At 41.6% G+C, this 18,980-nt stretch overlaps 1 protein-coding gene across 3 annotated transcripts in view; it reads right to left on the bottom strand.

The window, feature by feature from the left end:
• ZNF507 (zinc finger protein 507) overlaps nucleotides 1-17,644 on the bottom strand; it is a 42,149-nt gene extending 24,505 nt beyond the window's left edge. Inside the window, exons 1-5 of one of the 3 annotated variants that reach the window (XM_005897751.2) lie at nucleotides 17,480-17,644; nucleotides 15,924-16,017; nucleotides 7,104-9,241; nucleotides 5,553-5,670; nucleotides 1,828-1,942 (exon numbers count right to left, since the gene is read on the bottom strand). In XM_005897751.2, coding sequence (XP_005897813.1) covers nucleotides 1,828-1,942; nucleotides 5,553-5,670; nucleotides 7,104-9,239 — 2,369 coding nt within the window. In that variant the 5' untranslated portion in view covers nucleotides 9,240-9,241; nucleotides 15,924-16,017; nucleotides 17,480-17,644. The remainder of the gene's footprint in view (nucleotides 1-1,827; nucleotides 1,943-5,552; nucleotides 5,671-7,103; nucleotides 9,242-15,923; nucleotides 16,018-17,479) is intronic. The other 2 variants (XR_011467698.1, XM_005897750.3) reach the window with 2 other exon arrangements.
• Nucleotides 17,645-18,980: the final 1,336 nt, after the last annotated feature.

Raw genomic sequence — 18,980 nt, forward strand, 5'->3', positions numbered from 1 at the left:
AGGAACCAAGAGCAAAGTGTTTTGTTGTTCCATCTCTAGCTAGTCATTCATAAAAGTGGTATCATAGGAAGGAAACCAGCAGTAACTCTAGTACCGCAATATTAAGCCAAACCAGAGACAATCTAATATCTGAAAATTTTGAATGCACCTTTAACTAATTTTGGGGTCAATGTTATAATTACCGTAAGTGGTATGTGGTTTACTTAGAATGTTCCTTAATAAAGCACTGAAAAGAACAAAGTTTGCTACATTTGGTAGATCTGACACAGGATGAGGTCTTTTTAATCTTTCCCTGTCCTAACATGGGAATGGAAAATAGCTCTCTTCCTTCTGCAGTGAGGACAGGGTTTCTGAGATGTCCTCATGAGCCAGGCCCTTCAGTTGTCCAAGAAACACGCTATCAGAAATGCACAGTGTACGTGCTCTGAGAAAGCAAGCCTCAATTCTGACCATAAGTGTGCTAGGCAGCAAAACCGAATGAAGCATACATGAAATAAGCCAGAAAAACTATGATAACTCAATATTAAATCAGATATCAAGAAGGCTATGCTTTCTATCAGAAAGTCCTAGAAACATATTGGAAAAGAATATGGTAACCCATAATGCTCTGTAGAGTGCAAATCTCATGAAGACAAAGGGGAAGTATTTAAAGAAGATTAAAAGAAGAATCACAGGATTTGAAAGTTGGAAAACAAGTGTTACATGAAAGGTAATAATTACATGGAGAGGTTGGCATGACATTTTTTCTAAGGCACTCAGGTCAAACACAGTGAAAAAGTACAGTGTGAAAAAATTTGGAAAATAACCTACTAAGACTTCTCTGATGTAACAGGAAGAAGATTCTCACTGTATGTATTATTTAAAACCATATATAATTATTTAAACCCATACACATATACTCTATATTAAAACCACATATATATATATATAGAGAGAGAGAGTGTGCCACAGTATGGGATCAAGCAACGGCAATTTAAGGTACAGTCTGCCAGGTCCTCATTTAGATATTAATATAGTAACTTTCCCACAGTGACCTGGGTCACACCTATAAAACCTGGGAAGAGAGTTAAAACAGGAACCAAGTTTTGTCAAGGGGATAGAAAAGCTCAGGGCACTGCTGAGCACGATCGGTCACAGTGACTTGGCTTGGCTTTGACTGGAAACTCAATGTTCCCTGATGGCTACCAGTAGAACACACTGCCCTGTGACAGCTGGACAACCTTTGCAAAAATATCTGTATCTTTACTATACATAAACAACAGGTAGTTTATTCTCCAGAGGCAAAGTTTAAGCAGTAATTATTTCTATTTATCAGCCTATCTTAATCAACTGAGAACACCTATATTTTCTGAATACATATTAGAATGAGCTTTTGTAAAAAACCAAGTAACAAAATTAAATGATCTTACTCTATACATGGTAAGATTTATTTTCAAAAATAGAATCTTTCACAGGGAATTTTATTGCTTTTAAGTTTTAAGAGTCTTTTGCTGGACTATTGAATACTTAACTACCGAATTATTGAAATGTACTCTAAGCAATGAAAATTGCTATGATAATTTATACCCACATGAAACTGACAGATATAGACATCTTCCTTTATTGCTACTAGGCAAAATCTAGTCAAAAATAAGCCTATCATCCTGAGACTAAAGCTTAAAATTCAAGTTCTTTAACAAACTACACAATACTCGTGAAACCAGGAAGTGAAAGTTTCTTAGAGCTTAACCTATGCTTAAACAACTGTTTCGAATTTTTAATTACTTCCACTTTTTCCTTTACAGTATTGTAATACAAGTATTAAAACTCCAGGATCTTCACACTTACCTGTAAGGCTTGTCAGAGTTATGGATTCGTCTGTGGTTTCTGACACCAACGTATGTTGTACTTGTATAATCACATACATCACATCTATACTGTTTCTGGACTGAAGACTTATTCCCTGGACAAAGCATTTCAGTTTTAGTGATGTGATTGGATTAGATTAAAACAAGAATATTTACATTCCACTGTAAATGAGAATTTATACCACACAGTATTAACATTTCAATGCAGGTTTTCTCACTGGTTAATAAAGTCAACAAGCTTTACAGGTTCTCCTGAACCTGCACTTTCTGTGGATATAAAGTGAGGATCATCTGATCTGTAAAAATACATTGGGTTAGCTTCTACATAACCTTGTACAAAATTCTAAACTATAATGAACCTGATGCCAGCTGCCCTGCTGACTGAGTTGCAACTGATTTAACCAGAGATAAACTGTGAATCTGAAAGGTGTTGGTTTATAGGATATAGCTTATATAGCCCATATAGGATATAGCCTTCAGGAAACACTGATTGCCAACCAGCTGTAATTTAATACTATAATCCAGTACTGTAAAGTACAGCTACAAAGCATCTACAACAAACTCAATATACAAAGTCCAAAGCCTTTTCACTCTGTAGGTTTCCTTTGTTTGTAACTTACAACAGAAGGAAAAGGAAAGGCAAATTAAGTGCTATGTAATGCAGTATAATTATACCCCATAAACGGACAGTTTAACAAGGACTAAGGTAAACATGCAGCTCTCTGAAATCCAGGAATCACAGATCCATGGAATTAGGCCCTGTTACTAAACTCACTCTGCAACAAGGCGCTGGGTGTGAGGGTTGGGCAGGATTCAAATCAGGGTAAGCTTGAGGCAATACAAGCAGAATGACTTGATCATAGAAAACTATTCCTGAAGATATTCAACAATTTATTTACTCTTCTGTCAGCACAAAGTTCATAGGCCATTCATAGCCTGAATGCTTTATATTCAGAAACAGAGCGAGCATAGAAATTGCAGAACAAGGCAGAACAGGAAGAAAGCTTAGGTAGAACACCAGCACCCGCTGCAGAAAAGTAAAATTGGTGATACAAAAGAACTCCCATATGGAAATTTTAACAAAACAAAGAAAATCCTTAGGTTAAATTTAAGCTTTCTAAAATTGCAATTTTCTTTGGCTAATAACTACTTTTGCCAGGCAGAACAAAAATGTCCCAATTTCCTGGTATAAATCTGTAACATTAATATACACACTAATCATAATTATAATCTAAGTACTGCTCTTAATTGGTGGGTTAAAAAGTTGGACTTGATTATAAGTGGCACTACTCCAGATATAGTTTAAAAAAAAAAAAAACCCGAAAAAAAGAAGTGTGAAATATTGTATAATGGTTCTGTGTGAGAAATATTACAGATCAATGACAACTAATAAAAATGACAGATGGGAAAACTTAATATAGCACAGAATGAGAGGCTGTGTTACTTCAAGCAACTGTTTCCAACGGAAAGAATACTAGATTTAAATTTCAAAAACTTGGGCTCAGTCCCTGCTCTGCCACTTAGTATGAGTGTGATCACGGGCAAATTATTTCCCCTCTTGAGGACTTGGTTTCCTCATCTACAAAATGGAAATACTGGAACCTCCTGCATGGTTTGTAAGCCCAGGAGTATGCTTTACTTCACCGCAGTCTGTACGTTACCTGTGTGCTGGTGTCAGTCTGACCCGTCACTAGCTGGAGCCTCCCTGAGGGCAGGGATCTGCCTGTTCTGCTTACATAAAATCCCCAGGGCTTGGCAAATCACAGGTTTACAATAAAGAAGAATTAAGTTTCGTTAAGAAACTCCATATGAAAGTGCTCTGTCTACCGCTCTCTGAGTATCTGTGGTGTTTGTTAATGTACTCGTTAATACCATTGTGTGTTCCTCACTGGGCTGGGCCCCTCAAGGGCACTGACACCTCGACTGCACTTCAAGCACTTAGCACAGAATCCAGCTCACGATGGGCACTCCTTACCTTCTGGCAGGACAAATGTCTGAGGTGCTATTACACTGGGCCTCTGAGTCAAAAATGAGCTACAAGTTACCTGGGCTATCGTGACAGAGACTCGAAGCCACAGAAATATACATCTCCCCTCTTGTTTAATAAGTTTATTAAATGGTTAAAAGTGTTTGGATAAAATGTGAATCATTTTCACCTTCTTTGCGAGCTCAAAGCTTGTTCTTCAGCCCAACCACCAGATTCTGAAATATCTAATACTGAATCAATAAAGCATCAGTGCAGATTAAGCAAGCAGGAATTCTCAGTCATCTGAATTGTTATCCTACCAGCAAATAGAGTTAAATAGGGGGTGGGGGGGTGGGGCATGAAGAAGCAATTTAAAATCTATACATGTAACCCTAAGAAACCAGAGTTTGAGCCACAAAGGAAAGCTGCTGCAAAATGGAATGTGGTGGAGAGATGTAATGCTATGAAGCCCAAACTGGTTATTTTAATTCTGAGCTGACATTTCAATCTTTTTAATTCAAATTGTGGGTTTTAATTTGTTAACTCATTTGGACAGTTTTAAATTATTGCTTTTGGAGATGGGGCTAGAAAAGACATATTCCACCGCTGGTAGTAACCGCAGGTGGTACCAGTGAGTAGTACTTACTTTATTCCTTCATTAGGGATTTATGGTCCAAAGATATCAAATGTTTTAATGTCTCCTTTAAAGGGGATATGGAAACATAATGAATTAAAATAAAAGGAGGCAGTTAGGGCTATTTTGTACAAAGGAAACAAAACAGTTTCAGCTCAGCCATCTATTGCGGGAACAGATGCTATGTCATAAACTCCTTTTGTTTTGGATAGTTTTACAGGGATGACATCTGTTTGACAAGGGAATTTTGGTGCTACAGTGGTGTCAAAATCAGTTCTTTCAGAAACATTCTAGAATCAGTTATGCTTTCTGGGGTATAATTTAATGAAACATTATGGTAAAACATTTTACTCTGCAGTTGTTTCTAACTTTAATTCTGAGGAAATCTAAAAAGGAAAGTCACCCCAATATGTTTTATTTCCCATAAACGCTATGTACCACAATTGAGACATTTAAAGGATATCAATTTAAGTGAGCTGATGCAAGGAAGCACAGCTTATTACACTTTATCCCTAATTCTCCGGATGTGGCATCCGCCTTTTCATGGAACTCTAATTAAATCTTTTGATTCTAATATTCCTATTAGCAGAAACTCGGCCGACTGGCACCTAACTGGTACATAAAAAGAGCCTGTGTTGTTTTTTTTTAAATAATGCAGATGAAATCTGGCAGTCACACTTGGATAAGAATAAGATCACAGCAGGAAGCCTCAGTTAAAGTTTGAGGTGGGGGCCTACCATCTGCAAAAGCTCCGTTCTCAGTGGGTCAACCGGTGCTGAGAGAGGGAGGAGGCTTTCCTTCCGCGCTGCAGCTTCCCTGGCTTGCTGGCGTGTTACCTCAGGGTTTCTGCTGTACCTGGCTCTTACAGGACAGCATGAATTTCAGAGTACATCTACCTACAGTTGAAGCTGAGTACTTCCTAACAATATTCACTTAGTACTCAAGAGATAAGAGATAAGATTCACTCACATAGTATAAAAACAGAGGAGAAGAGACGCAGCCTTAGTCCTGAAAATAACTCACATGACAACAAAGGGCATTTTTTTTCACTTCGTACACTAGTCAATCTCATCTATATATACATTAAAAAAAAATGCACAGATACCTTCCTGAACACATTTTCCATCAGTTTTATCACTGGAAATTCTGGACTCATTAGAAGTTGCTATTGACAAGGTATCTGGAAGACTGTGTTGCTCCCTCTCATGGTTCCTCAGTTGACTCTAAAAAATTGAGAGAAATTAATATGTAGTTTTCAATAAACACAGTTGCACAGTTATTAGGAGGCTACAGAAAGGAGTGAACTGCTTTCATTACCAGTATTTAAAAACCAAATGCACTAAAAGATAACTTGACACATTTGACAACTTACAGGAAGAAATACACTAGCGAAAACACAATCTTATCAAAAAGGCAAGTTAGTTCCTCTTTCCACGGTCTCTGAAAGGAAGCCACTGCTGTCTTAGGGGCGCTTGTGCAGAGTGTGTGTGCGCTTCCTGAACCACTGCTGAGCCCAGAGGAGGAACAAGCAGAGTCTTCAGAGTAACTCAATACCTTCACGAAAATCAATCCAATCAGTTAACTTTTGCACTTCTGCCTTTAAATATCAACTAAATGTGTAAAAAAGACTTCACTGAACTGTGACTCCAAGGACCTCTTCCTCCTCATCCCCACCCCCATGAATCAAGTGTATCAGCAGAAGAAACTGGAACTTGCCTCTGCAGCGCATCTGTATGGGCTGCTTGTCCAATGGCCAGAGGCCACTTCAGAATTACATGAGAGCAATCCAAGTGAGAGTAACTATCTCTGACTCAGAGGCTTTTTTTAAAACTCTTGATTACCTATTAATTACCAGTGGACCTGGACCCCAACACTGGCTAATACAAGAGCAAAATTCTACATCTCAGTTACCCCTTTAGGGATACATTCCCTGCCCCACCCCCTCACCAGTCAACTGGCACACTGAAGGAAAGTTCTAAACCAGTGATTCGGTGGATGCAAATTTCCTTTACAAAAACAGTACTTCATACTGGTTGCTGGTTTTAGGTGGCACATAAAATGAAAATCAGTCAAGGTAATCCTTGAAAGTCCTGTAAACTTCCCATAAAATATAACACACATGGCTCTGTTTCCACTGCACTATCTTTCATTATATCTCATACAGTCCATTTCTCCCTGTGCAATGGTATAAATCACCCTTGGCTTGTCGTGTGGCAGCTGAAGTGAATGACTTGCATTTAGGGGCCACGTAAGATTAAAAATAGGTATTTTTTTGCATTGATGACATAAGGCTAAATGTGAGTCAGATGTGTGTACAATGTCCCTCCACAGTACATCCCCTTGCAATTTCCTTGCACTTTAAAATCAACACAATTTTAAAAAGATATACACATGAAAACACTAAAGCAATAAACACAGGATCTGTTAAAGACGGGGCATGCGGGGAAAAAGAATCCTATGCCAGACATCCTGACGACCCAGATTCCAGTCCCAACTTTAACATTAATTAATAGGCATGCCCTGGGCACATTACCAAACTATTCTGGGCCTCAGTTTCCCTATCTATAAAATGAGGTGGGTGGACTGTACCTAGAAAGCTCCCTCTTTGCTCTAAAACTCTACGGCTTTCTGAAGGACTTCATGAGCCCATGCTTACCTTATAATGGAAGGAGTCTTCACACTGCTTGCACTGGTATATTCTTGTTTTGCAGTGGTTGATCATGTGGCTCTCCAGGTCTTTGCTGTTGTCGGCAATGTGCTCACAGATGGGACACTGGTAGGGCTGTCTCTGACGATGGACTCGCAGGTGCTGCTTGATGTAACCCTTGTTACCGCTGCTGTAGTGACACAGTCGGCAGCGGTAGGGCCGCTCGGCGTTAGGGATGTACTCCACCACGCTGCTTCCTGACAAACTCGCATCGCTGTTGGGTTGGCATTGGGCGTTATCCTGCAACTCTTTCAAAATGTCATCATCGGAAGCATTTTGGTCTGTCCTTTCCCGTAACTTTTCAATCACAGTGAGTAGGGACATGCTGATGCCCGTCTTAACCTGCCCGTCTGCCAGCTCCTGCCTACCCTCTGGGAGTGCTACTAAGGTAGAGTTGCTTTGGTTGAAACTAGCTAACCCCTCAGGAGAGTTTTTCAGTGGGGACATCATTTTAGAATATGCTGCCACTGCCCCGTCTACTTGCCTTTGTCCGGTGTCCGGGTCTAAAAGGTTTATGTTCCCATAGTGCCCAAGGTTGGTTCGTGTTAGTTCTGCAGCTCTTATGGGCATTGTAACCAGGGCTTCCGCAGCTAGGGAGTGTAGTCTAAGAGACTCAGAATTTGTCCTTCTTCGGCCTGGTGGAGCATTCTCATCAGTAGCCAGTCCTTTGTTTATTAGCTCGCTGTCTTTCTTCTCTGAGTTGCCCCAGCCTATGATCAGCCCCCCGATATCAACAGTGCATTTATCAGCGTGATAGACTTCACCTCTTCCTTCACACACAAGCTTGGCTTCTGTTGGGCTCAGGCTTTTCCCCTCCTCGATTTCGGCGTTCATGAGGAAATGTTTCTGTGAAAGCGTTTCTTCGGCACTTGGCAGACGCTCCACTATCACATTAACATGGCCTTTTTTATTTGGGCTGCTGCTGATGATTTTCTGTGCTGATGAAAGCAGGCTGTCACCAACCAGGCTCTCCTCGGCATCAGAAATCACCTCAAGCATTTCTTCCTCATTAGGGTCAAGGGTAACTGACTGACTGAGATGAACCCCACCTTCTGCACTCTGCTCCAAAGGAGAGGAAGACGACAATGGCTCTGAGCTGCAAATCTGCACCTGCACTGACGGCCCGTTGTGGATACTCAGTTCGTTGTCTCCGATGGCAATGACTACTGCGTGGACACCGCTGGGTGCAGCAGCCACTGAAGAGTCCAGTAGGCCTAGGGGCTCGTTCTCATTTTCAAAGATTGGATAGGAGCAGTCGACCTCCCCGGCATGTTTCCAAGCATGTGTTTTCAACATTCTCTGCTGCCCACAAGTGTAACTACAAAACAAGCATCGATACATGCCATACTGTTCATAGGCATACCATTTCCTCTTACCTATTTCTGCCACGGACGCTGTTTGGACAGTATGAGTCTGTAGGTTGTCCACACTTGCTGGGATGTCAGGAATGGTTTCATTCTTTCTTTCTGAGGTTTGGTGACACAAGGGGTTGGTGGGGCTTATGCACTGTTGGGCTTTGGATTGAGTGTGGCTGTTGGCATCATTTTCATGGTCATTTACCACGTGAGCTTCAAGTTCCTCTTGGCTTTTTGATGTAATATGGCACTCTGCGCACATTAATATCACTTCATTCTGCTGACCATGCTGCTTGATATGATCTTTTAACACAGAAAAAGATGATGACAGAAACTTACAAAGGCTACACTGGTAAGACATAGCCTTCCCATCACTCTGGGCAGGAGAGTCAGGGGTAAAATATATTTGAGACATCTCAGCGCTTCTAATATCAGTAGCAGGTGACTGGGTTACTTTAGCTGGAATCTCACAAGATTCTTGACTTTCAAGAAGAGAGTGTGCTGCAGCACTAGAACGTGGCCGTTTTTTGCCAATTAAAAGACATTTTTGTGACTTTTCATGTTCCACTATCTTGCTTAACTTCTGGATAACATGGATTAATGGATCTGTTTTAGCTTTTCTTTGTTCATCAATTTCCAGTGATGAACTGATGACAGTTTTGGCAGTCAACATAGCTTCCTGTTCCCCAATATCTGGCACCAACATGGCAACACTGCTGCCTTCTTCCATATCTAAAAAAACAGAATATATGACAGAAACACCAGGTTACAGGATCATTATAGGCATATAATTCAGGAAATCTAAACTACTCTTAGGAGTTTAAGCTGATCTAAGTATTTTCTAACCTGGGAGCTCCATACTGATATACTTGGCCATCCTCAGTAGAGACTTAAATTGCTTAGAAATTTTCTTTGGAGTGTTGTCCCCTATTGAGACGGATGATCAAGGTCTTTCAATCCTTCATTTCTTTCTTTGGAAGTGAGCTAACGACATCTCCTTTTTTCTTGACTTTCTTTCCCTCAAACATCTAGTTGGACCTAATCAGTACTCCTTTTGTACAATGCCAGAGAAAAAAAAGACTGCTATTCCATTATTAAAGGGCTACAGTCATTCTCAGGGCATATGCAACCACCTCAAGTATTATGAAACACCATTCTGTAAATTCAACACATGAATGATGCAATTCTCAGGACACAATTTCTTGCACCAAGTATAATTGTGATTTATTACTAAAACCATAAACTTTTTTTGCCTCCCCAGATCTTTACAACTGTGAAAGTATGGGCATGTAACTTTATGTAAAGGGCTTAGAGAATTTTGAGAAGTATTATACAATTGAAACTAAATAAAAGCAATGATCCAGTTCCTCCTTTTATTTATTTTCCTGACGATAAACCACAAACTACGCTGTGGTTTTTTTAGAGGTCATATTAGTGGTCAACTATTACTCATACACACACACACTCAGATACATATACATTATATATATGGTTTTTTTCTGAAAGGGAAAGGGGCAGCAGAGAAGGCAAAAATTGATATCCCAGTTGTGTTTTAGGTCTAAAAAAGCACAGAGGCCTTAAAAGGGGTTATCTGTAGGTTCAAGTAATGTGTCATGGCCAAGGAAGGCATTCAACATGAAATGCTTTATCTTTTAGCCTAAATCTTGAATACTTTATTTTCTGGCAGAACTTTCAAGCATTTCCTTTGGCTTAAAGTGAGATTAACTTGTTGACTTGGAACACATTTTTAAGTTTAGGCTTTTTTCCAGCACCAAGTTTTGTTTTTCCACATTTTAGGTGCATTCTGGAATCTTACTCACAACATTCAGTAAATGCCAGCAAAATTACTAGAACTAGCTACAGGGCCAAAGATCATATTCTTAAACCTCCGTACAGGCTCTGAATTCATTTCGGAAGGTGAAGCAAGGCTCCTCTTCCTGCAGGTGGCTGAATCAACTTTTAGGGGCCCATTAGCTGCTGCCAAGATGGTACCTGAATTCCTGTAAGACCTCACCAGTCCTCTGAGCAGTTTCAGGCCCTTTCCTCCCCCATCAGCTGACAGCAGTTATGGCTTTCCTGCTCTTATTTTCTACTCTTTGTGGCACACTAACTTTCTAAAGCCAGATCCACATCATGCAAAAAGGCAAGCATTCTACTCTGTTTCTTTAGTACCACTTCTCCCCTCCGTCCTGACACTCTGCCTTGCACGATGGGGTTTTTCTCTCTTCTACTTCTAGCTGCACTCCCAGCAGGGTATGCATTCCACAGCCATTACAGCAAGGACAGCTATGCCAGTTCCCCAAGGCCAGTGGCCCTTGGGTCACTGTCCCCCTAAACAATCTGAGGGCATTACCTCTCAAAAGACTATTTCCCTTATATTTCTCTCAAGCAGGAAGAACAGGGATGTTTTTAAATCTCTACAGTCAATCTTAAGTCACTAAAGAAGGGACCATTGGGAGAACAATTTGTTTCTTTAGAAAAATCCTTTGTGGCTTCACAGTGAAAATGAAAGTGTTAGTCGCTCAGTCGTGTCCAGCGTTTTTGTGACCCCCATGGACTGCAGCCCACCAGGCTCCTCTGTCCATGGGATTCTCAAGGCAAGAATACTGGAATGGGTTGCCATGCCCTCCTCCAGGGGAATCTTCCCCACCCAGGGCTCGAACCTGAATCTTGTCTCCTGTATTGGCAGGTGGGTTCTTCACACTAGCACCACCCGGGAAGCCTGCGCTGCCTGACAAGTCCACATGTGTAGGCCAGGGGAGCTTTGGCTCTTCAAGTGATTGCTGATTCCCTCTAGGGTCATTCACTTACGGTTTTATTTCTTTCAGTTCAATTGATTAATGCAAATTTCTTAAATAATAGTTACTAGGACTCCTTGAACATTCCATTTCTTACATAAGATTTGGTGCCCTACTACAGATGGAAGGTCTCCTTCCCAAGAAATGAGACAGCTACGTAGGCTGATTGATAATCTGGAGGTTAACAAGTGAATATTTGCTCACAGACTCTGCACACCCACAGGGTTACAAAGGTGACTCATATTATCCTTGTACTATTTAATGACACAATAGGAGGGAGACAGAGCAGTGCAAATTGCTCCCTGAGGATATTTCAGCATGTACCTTAAAAGAAAGTGAAATGAAGAAGAGCAGGAGCTCATCTCATCGCAAGAAAAAGACTAATACAAAAGAATCTGACAAAACATTCAGATTTTAAAGCTGTGTCTGCTCAGGCATTAAGAGCTAATGGAAATTTGCAGCAGATGCTCCAATTTTCCCTGAACATTTATGCAAGTATCTCATTTTAGAGACTGCATACATTTGGGGATAAGTACAGAAATGGCACCTATAAAACAGATATCACAACATAAAATACATCAGGAAACACCTGAAAAACCAGTTTGGGTCCACATGGCAAAGTTGATGCACAAGTCTCATTATAACAAAAGCCTCTGTTAAAAAAGGTTAGATAAACAGCTCATAATAAAGTATACTAAGAGAGGAAGTTAAGTTGAATACTGGCCAACTCTTAAAATTTTCACAAAAATTTCACTTAGGCCACCAATGTGCATGTGCATTTGAGATCACAAGTCCTAAGATAAAATCTGCATAATAAAGGAGATAAAAATAAGGAGGACAAATACAATCCCAGTGGCTCAAGAATGCTGACAACCTGGATTAAGATAATCTGCATACTATCCATGGCCTCCAAGAGATCAAGGTAAATGCAACTTTAAAAAAACATCACCAAGGGTGGAGGGGTTGGGGCGCTCAGAGAGGTGACAAATCAAGCCAGAACAGCAAATTTCCCAACTGCAATGATGAGTACCCTGGAATTCATTATATTATTCTTTCTACATGTGTAAACTTCAAAGAATTTTAAAAGTTATGCACAAGGCATCAAGCTAGGTATCAAGAAAAAAGGGAAAAAATTTTACTCACACAGTTTAAAACTGAGTTGAGTGGGAAAGACTCACATACTTAGAAGTTAAAAACAATTAACCACTTTTAAATAACCCAGCAGTACCCAATGTGAGAAGGTCAGTTTTCATTCCCATCCCAAAGAAAGTTCAAACTACTGTACAACTGTGCTCATTTCACATGTTAGCAAAGCTATGTTAAAAATCCTTCAAGACAGGCTTCAGCAGTAGGTGTACAAGCTGGGTTGAAAAAAGGCAGAGGAACAGGAGATCAAATTGCCAGCATTCCCTGAATCTGGAGAAAGCAAGAGAATTCCAGAGAAACATCTACTTTTGCCTCACTGACTACAGTAAAGCCTTTAACTGTGTGGATCACGACAAACTGAAAAACTCTTAGAGATGGGAGTACCAGACCACCCTACCTGTCTCCTGAGAAACCTGTATGTGGGTCAATAAGCAACATTTAGAACTACACATGGAGTAACTGTTCAAAATTGGGAAAGCAATACAAGACTGTATATTGTCACCCTGCTTATTTAACATCTATTCAGAATATACTATGCGAAATACTGGGCTGGATGAATCACAAGCTGGAATTAAGACCGCTGGGAAAAATACCAAAAACCTCAGATATGTAGATGATAGCACTCTAATGGCAGAGAGTAAAGAATTAGAGAGCCTCTTGATGAGGGAGAATGAAGAGAGTGACAAAGCTGGCCTGAAACTTAACATTCAAAACACTAAGATCATGGTATCCAGTCCCAATCACTTCACAGTAAACAGAAGGGGAAAAGTGGAAGCAGTGACTGATTTTATTTTCCTGGGCCACAAAATCACTATGGACAGTGACCACAGCCATGAAGTTAAAAGACGCTTGCTCCTTGAAAGGAAAAGCTATGACAAACCTAGACAGTGTATTAAAAAGCAGAGGTCTGTATAGTCAAAGCTGTGCTTTTTCCAGTGGTCGTGTATGGATGTGAGAGTTGGACTGTGAAGAAAGCTGCATGCTGAAGAATTGATGCTTTTGAACTGTGGTGTTGGAGAAGACTCTTGAGAGTCCCTTGGACTGCAAGGAGATCCAACCAGTCCATCCTAAAGGAGACCAGTCCCGAATATTCATTAGAAGGACTGGAGCTGAAGCTCCAATACTTTGGCCACCTAATGTGAGGAGCCGATTCATTGGAAAAGACCCTGATGCTGGGAAAGATTGAAGGCAAAGAGAGAAGGAGGTGGCAGAGCATGAGATGGTTAGATAGCATCACCAACTCAATGGACATGAATCTGAGCAAATTCCAGGAGACAGTGGAGGATGAGGAGCCTGGCGTGCTGTAGTCCATGGGGTCGCAAAGAGTCAGACATGACTTTAGTGATTGAACAACAATCACCCAAGGCGAAATAGTTAGAAGGCAACAGCCTATGGCCAAATCCTAACAGACTGAACTCATTTCGGTCAGGAAGGGAAACAAAGGCTCCCTGAAGAGGTAAGATGCATACTGCATTCTGACAGAAGAGCCTTCTGGATGTCACCCATCTGCCCCTGTGGGCTCACTGACTGATTCTCCACTCTGCTCTCTATTCCAGGAGGAATTACATCATTAGGCTCCCATGCCCTCTGGCTGAGTTATGCCAACGGGGAGCCGTAAGAGGAAATCAGGAAGAGGCAGCAAAGGGAGATCAAGACACTCATTTTTTTGGTTCCCTCCCTCGAGGTCACCTTGAACTGGCTGTGATCCTCAACAGAAGGCTATTATCTCCAGGCAGGCTGTTCTACAGGACTCTCTTTTCTCCTGATGCTGCTAGCTCCAGATAACTGAATGATTCCTGGGGCTTGACTATATAGGTCCTCCATCTTTATAAGTATCTTTTAAAATATATCCTCCCTGAATTGTCCTAATCTGAGTGTGCCTGCCATTTGCTTTCTTGGAATTTGGTGACAAGAAAGCAACCGTAACATCAGTAGATTTTCAGAAGACAGAATAAGCATGCTATCTAGAGATTAGAGAAAAGACCAGTATGGCTGAACAGTAAGGTTTACTAGGATGAGCAAACTACTACTACAGGCACAGCAAAACAGGGTGTTTCTCATTTGAAATCTTTAGACATAACATTCGACCAAATATATCAAATTGTTATAAGTAAATAAATGTTGTATCCCAAACCAGAAATGTTCTACAACCTTCTCCACTTTTCCTAAACAATAGACTCCCACAGGCAAAAGCTTGTTATTAATGTCTTTCCCAAGAAAAGAGCCAACTTATATCAGCTGTCTTTATTTCCTTACAATTTGCTATTTGGCTTATTTGTACATCTAATTAGTTCCTTTTACTTATAGCAGTATGGTTATCATAAGTAAAATCAAGTTGAACAATTCATGTGGGCCTGGGTGGGACTGGATAAAAGCTGTAATTTTCTGTGGACGAAAAGGCAGTTCAGTATGTTATATAAAGCATCTTTTCTTTCAGACTAAGATTGTTCTTCCAATTAGAAAAAAAATTGTGTTATAGAAGTAATGGTCAATTCCTCATTTTTCCACATTATTGTAATTCTGAAAGAGAATAATATTTATTTTGCTCTAGCCAAAAGGTGGCAGGGGGCATAGCTCATGGGTTCCTCTCCTAGAGGAACCTCAGTTGTGTGACCTTAGGCAAGTCACTGTTTCCGAGCGTTTTACATTCTGCAGCTGTAAAACTCCAGAGTTGTGCTCGACAAATTTTCATGTTTCTGGGCTATAAACTGAAAAGTTACTTTGAAAATGCTTACATGTTATTTGTAGATTTAACTTACTAATGCCTCTAACATACTTGAGTTAAAATCTCCTTAGCTTAATGTAATTAACTGCCCACCAAGAAAAAAAATGACTGTAAATATTAAAGTATGTCTAATATTCCTTAGCTGGCATCTAGCCTGGGAGAATATTCAAAGTTGGCAGCTGCAATTAAGACATAAGGCGAAACTAATGTTAACCAATATTCAGATTTAACATTCACTGAGCACCTATAAAATGCCAAGCAGTGTGCTGGAGACTACCAAAGTAAGTAAGAGGGAATCTGTGCCCTTGAGGTGCTCATAGACCAGAGAACAGTGCCAGTACAGATTCTTGTATTACTAATGTACTTGGGAATAGTGGCCTCTTTACTTGCAGATGAGGAAACTGAGGCTCACAGATGTAAAGTTATAGCTAGCTTAAGAATTAGAATACAGGTCTATCTTATTCTAAATCCATTGTTTCTCAGTTCAGTCGCTCAGTCTTGCCTGACTCTTTGCGACCCATGGACTGCAGCACGCCAGGCCTCTCAACATACCAATTTTCCTCTTAATTCTCAGCGTGAACAAAAAAATGTACAAAGTATAAATATTGAAAAGAGCAATAGCCCCTTACAGCTAGGCAGTATCAAACATGTATGTTTGAGCTTCATTAAGTCTCTGGGACAGGTTACCTGGGTGTTACATAATTCTACAAATAAGGAAACACTCAGTGCAGTTTAAGTGACTTACCCAAGGTTACATGGCTGTTAAGTGGCAGAGCCAGTGTCTTTCAAATCAATTCCTGAAATTAATACAGTCCCTTGGATCAATCTTCAAAATCCAGCTGTAGCCAAGAATGAAAGTATATAGTATCAAACATTTCTCTTTCTTGGTGAAACCAAGTAGTAGTTTTTTTTTTTTGTGGGGGAGGACAGTGAAAAATTACCCAATATTTCATGTAAAGAAATTCAGAGGAATGTTCATTGAACCCAATTATGTGATGCAAATTTACAAAATTTACCTAACAAGCAGACTTCAGGATTTGGCACAAGTTGGAAAAAAACAGCTCTGGCAATTTCTCCAATAATCGTATATTTCATATTTTAGCTCAAAATTTATCTAATTGACTCAAAATACTATTGGCTTTACTGATATAACTTTCTAATGAATAAAAAGCAGTAAGTTGTACACTGCCATTTTAATCTTAATCAAAAATACAGTCTAAATGGTTGATTCTGCAAACTTCGAATAGTTCTACAACTGAAAGGCAGCATGAACTGATAAGTCACAGTCGACTGTACTACGTATATCATCTAAGGCACTTTCTTGCCCCGGTCCTACATTTCTTTGCTATTTCTTATACCAGCCAGAATGAATTTAAAAGATCAAAGAATAGTATTCATTTCACCTATAATGCAACTTTATCGACTATGGTTAAGTAAACCGTTCATCGCCAGGGCAAAAAGCACATATTTGGCTCTCCCCTGAAATTAATTTTAAACGAGTTAGTGGGGTAAAGGAACGCAGGACCAGACTTTCTCTTTTAATCAATAATACAACCCATACACTGAGTCACAGCAAAGAAAGTACAGACTGAAAGAGGTGATAAATCCAGTAATTGCCGGATAAGAGAGATGCAGACCGAAAGCAAATTACAGCCCACTGCGGTAACTAAAAAGATCGCCTGCGGGTTGGGATGGTGACCTCGGCCTAATTAATCATCCAGGCCTTCCACACACAAACTGTTCACTCCGGATGCCCCCAGGTCTTAACGGTGGGGAGCTTTTCCCAGTGATTTCAGTGACTGATCATTAGAGAGACCACTTACTTCATCGAAGTGGTTCGAAATAGGTGCAGAGACAAGAATTGCTTTACCACTAGCTCCTCCTACATCAAGCAGTGGCTGAAGGGCAGGGGCGATAGATATGGATTGAGAAAAGTAATCAAGAGACGTGGGGAAGACACCGTTTTCGCTTCATCCCGCCTAGGCGAAGCGGTTTCACCTGTGCAACGGGAAGGACGCGACGGCCGGCGAGCCTGCCTGCGGGCCAGGCTGGTGAGAGTTAAGCCGGGAGCAGCAGGTTCCCCCCACCCGCAGCTGCAGGGCAAGCCCGGGGCCTCCACAGCCCTTGCTGTGGACGGGACAAAGGATTGAAAAAGGACACGGAACTTGGGGCATGTGGCGAGCACCGGGAGTGTCGACAGGCTGAGCAGGAAGCCGGCGCCGGTAGAGGCCTGAGGGGAGGACGCACATGGCCGGCGGTGGCGCTAACAGCGGGCGGAGGGACGGCCCGGGGACGCGGTACCTGCGGTCGGGCGGCGGCTGCTGCTTCCGCGAGCCTCCTTTGCCGGCCAGGAGCCGGCCGTGCCCTCGCCCTCGTCCTTGCCCAACTCTCTCACGGCTCTTTTCCCTCTTTTACGCCGCTTTCCCCATCCTCATCAGGAGCTCCAAAATGGCGGCGCTGGGTACGGATCACGTGAGCTGCGGGTAGGTCAGGTGACCCGAGTGGCGGGCGGCGAGGGCGGGGCGATGCTCAGGCTCCGCCCATGGGCATCCCGGGTCCTGGGGCTGGGCGGGCGCGAAGGCGATGCCACTCCCGCTCATTGCCATCCCGGCTTTTGGATGGGTTTAAGGCGCGAGTTGTCGGACTCCTAAGGTCCCATGGCGAGGCCTTGTCAGCGGTCTTTGGTTCTTGAAGTCAGTGACTCGTCACTTTGGAGTCTCCACACGTCGCCCAAACCCTCTGTGGGCTGTCTTTATCACCCCATCCTCTCCCTCACTGGCTTTCAGCAGTGGGCCTTGACATTCTTTCAGCCCTATCCTTCTGAGTTTGCTACTGCTTTTGGCTGGGCTATACTTTTTTGTGGTGTTCTTGGCTAAAATGTAGAGGTCATACCTAGGTGCATGACTGGACTTGAGGTGTGCCTGGTGAGGAGTAGAGCTGGCCCTGGGAAATCTATTTGCTGGTGAGACTGAAGATTTTCAGGAAAATTCCTGGGCTTGTAGGACCAGACTTGGTAGCTTGCTTGACCAGTAGCACAACTGCAGTCCTCTGAGGGCAACATAGTGTTGGTCATTTGGATCTGTCTTATGGCATACACACCAGCTTTATAAGCAATCCTGTTTTGTCCCTGGCTAACAGAGTAAAATGCAGTGTGAGTGAAGCTTTCTGCCCAACTTCAGGGGTGCTGGGCAGGTCGAGTGTCTTAGCAACTCAACAGCAGGGTGCTTGGATCCGGACTGAGAAGGAGGGCCATGAATAGTAGGAAGGGAGTGAAACTGAAGATTCCAGTCATAGTAATGCACTTTTTCATTGAGATACAGGTGTACCTGGAGGACAGTGTGGATTTAACCATTGCACTAAAGTGAGTCACATGAATTTGACATGAATTGGTTTCCCAGAGTATGTAGAAGTTATATTTATACTCTAAGAGTATGTAGAAGTTATATTTATACTCTACTGTGGTCTATTAAGTGTGCAATAGCATTGTACCTAAAAAACATTATGTGTTGTGTTGTTTAGTCGCTAAGTTGTGTCTGATTCTTTTGTGACTATACCCCATCCCCCCGCCCCACCAGGCTTCTCTGTCCACAACATTTCCTAGGCAAGAATACTGGAGTGGGTTGCTGATTCCTTCTGGCAGGAGAGGGATAGTCTTCCCAACCCAGGGATGGAACTCATACCTCCTTCATTGCAATCGAGCAAACACTGTTGAAAAATTGGCACTGATAGACTGACTTGATGCAGGGTTGCCACAAACTTTCAATTAGCAAAAGATGCAGTATCTGCAAAGCTCATTAAAAGG

The sequence above is a fragment of the Bos mutus genome, chromosome 18 (genome assembly GCF_027580195.1).
Source record: "Bos mutus isolate GX-2022 chromosome 18, NWIPB_WYAK_1.1, whole genome shotgun sequence".
Lineage (NCBI taxonomy): Eukaryota > Metazoa > Chordata > Mammalia > Artiodactyla > Bovidae > Bos > Bos mutus.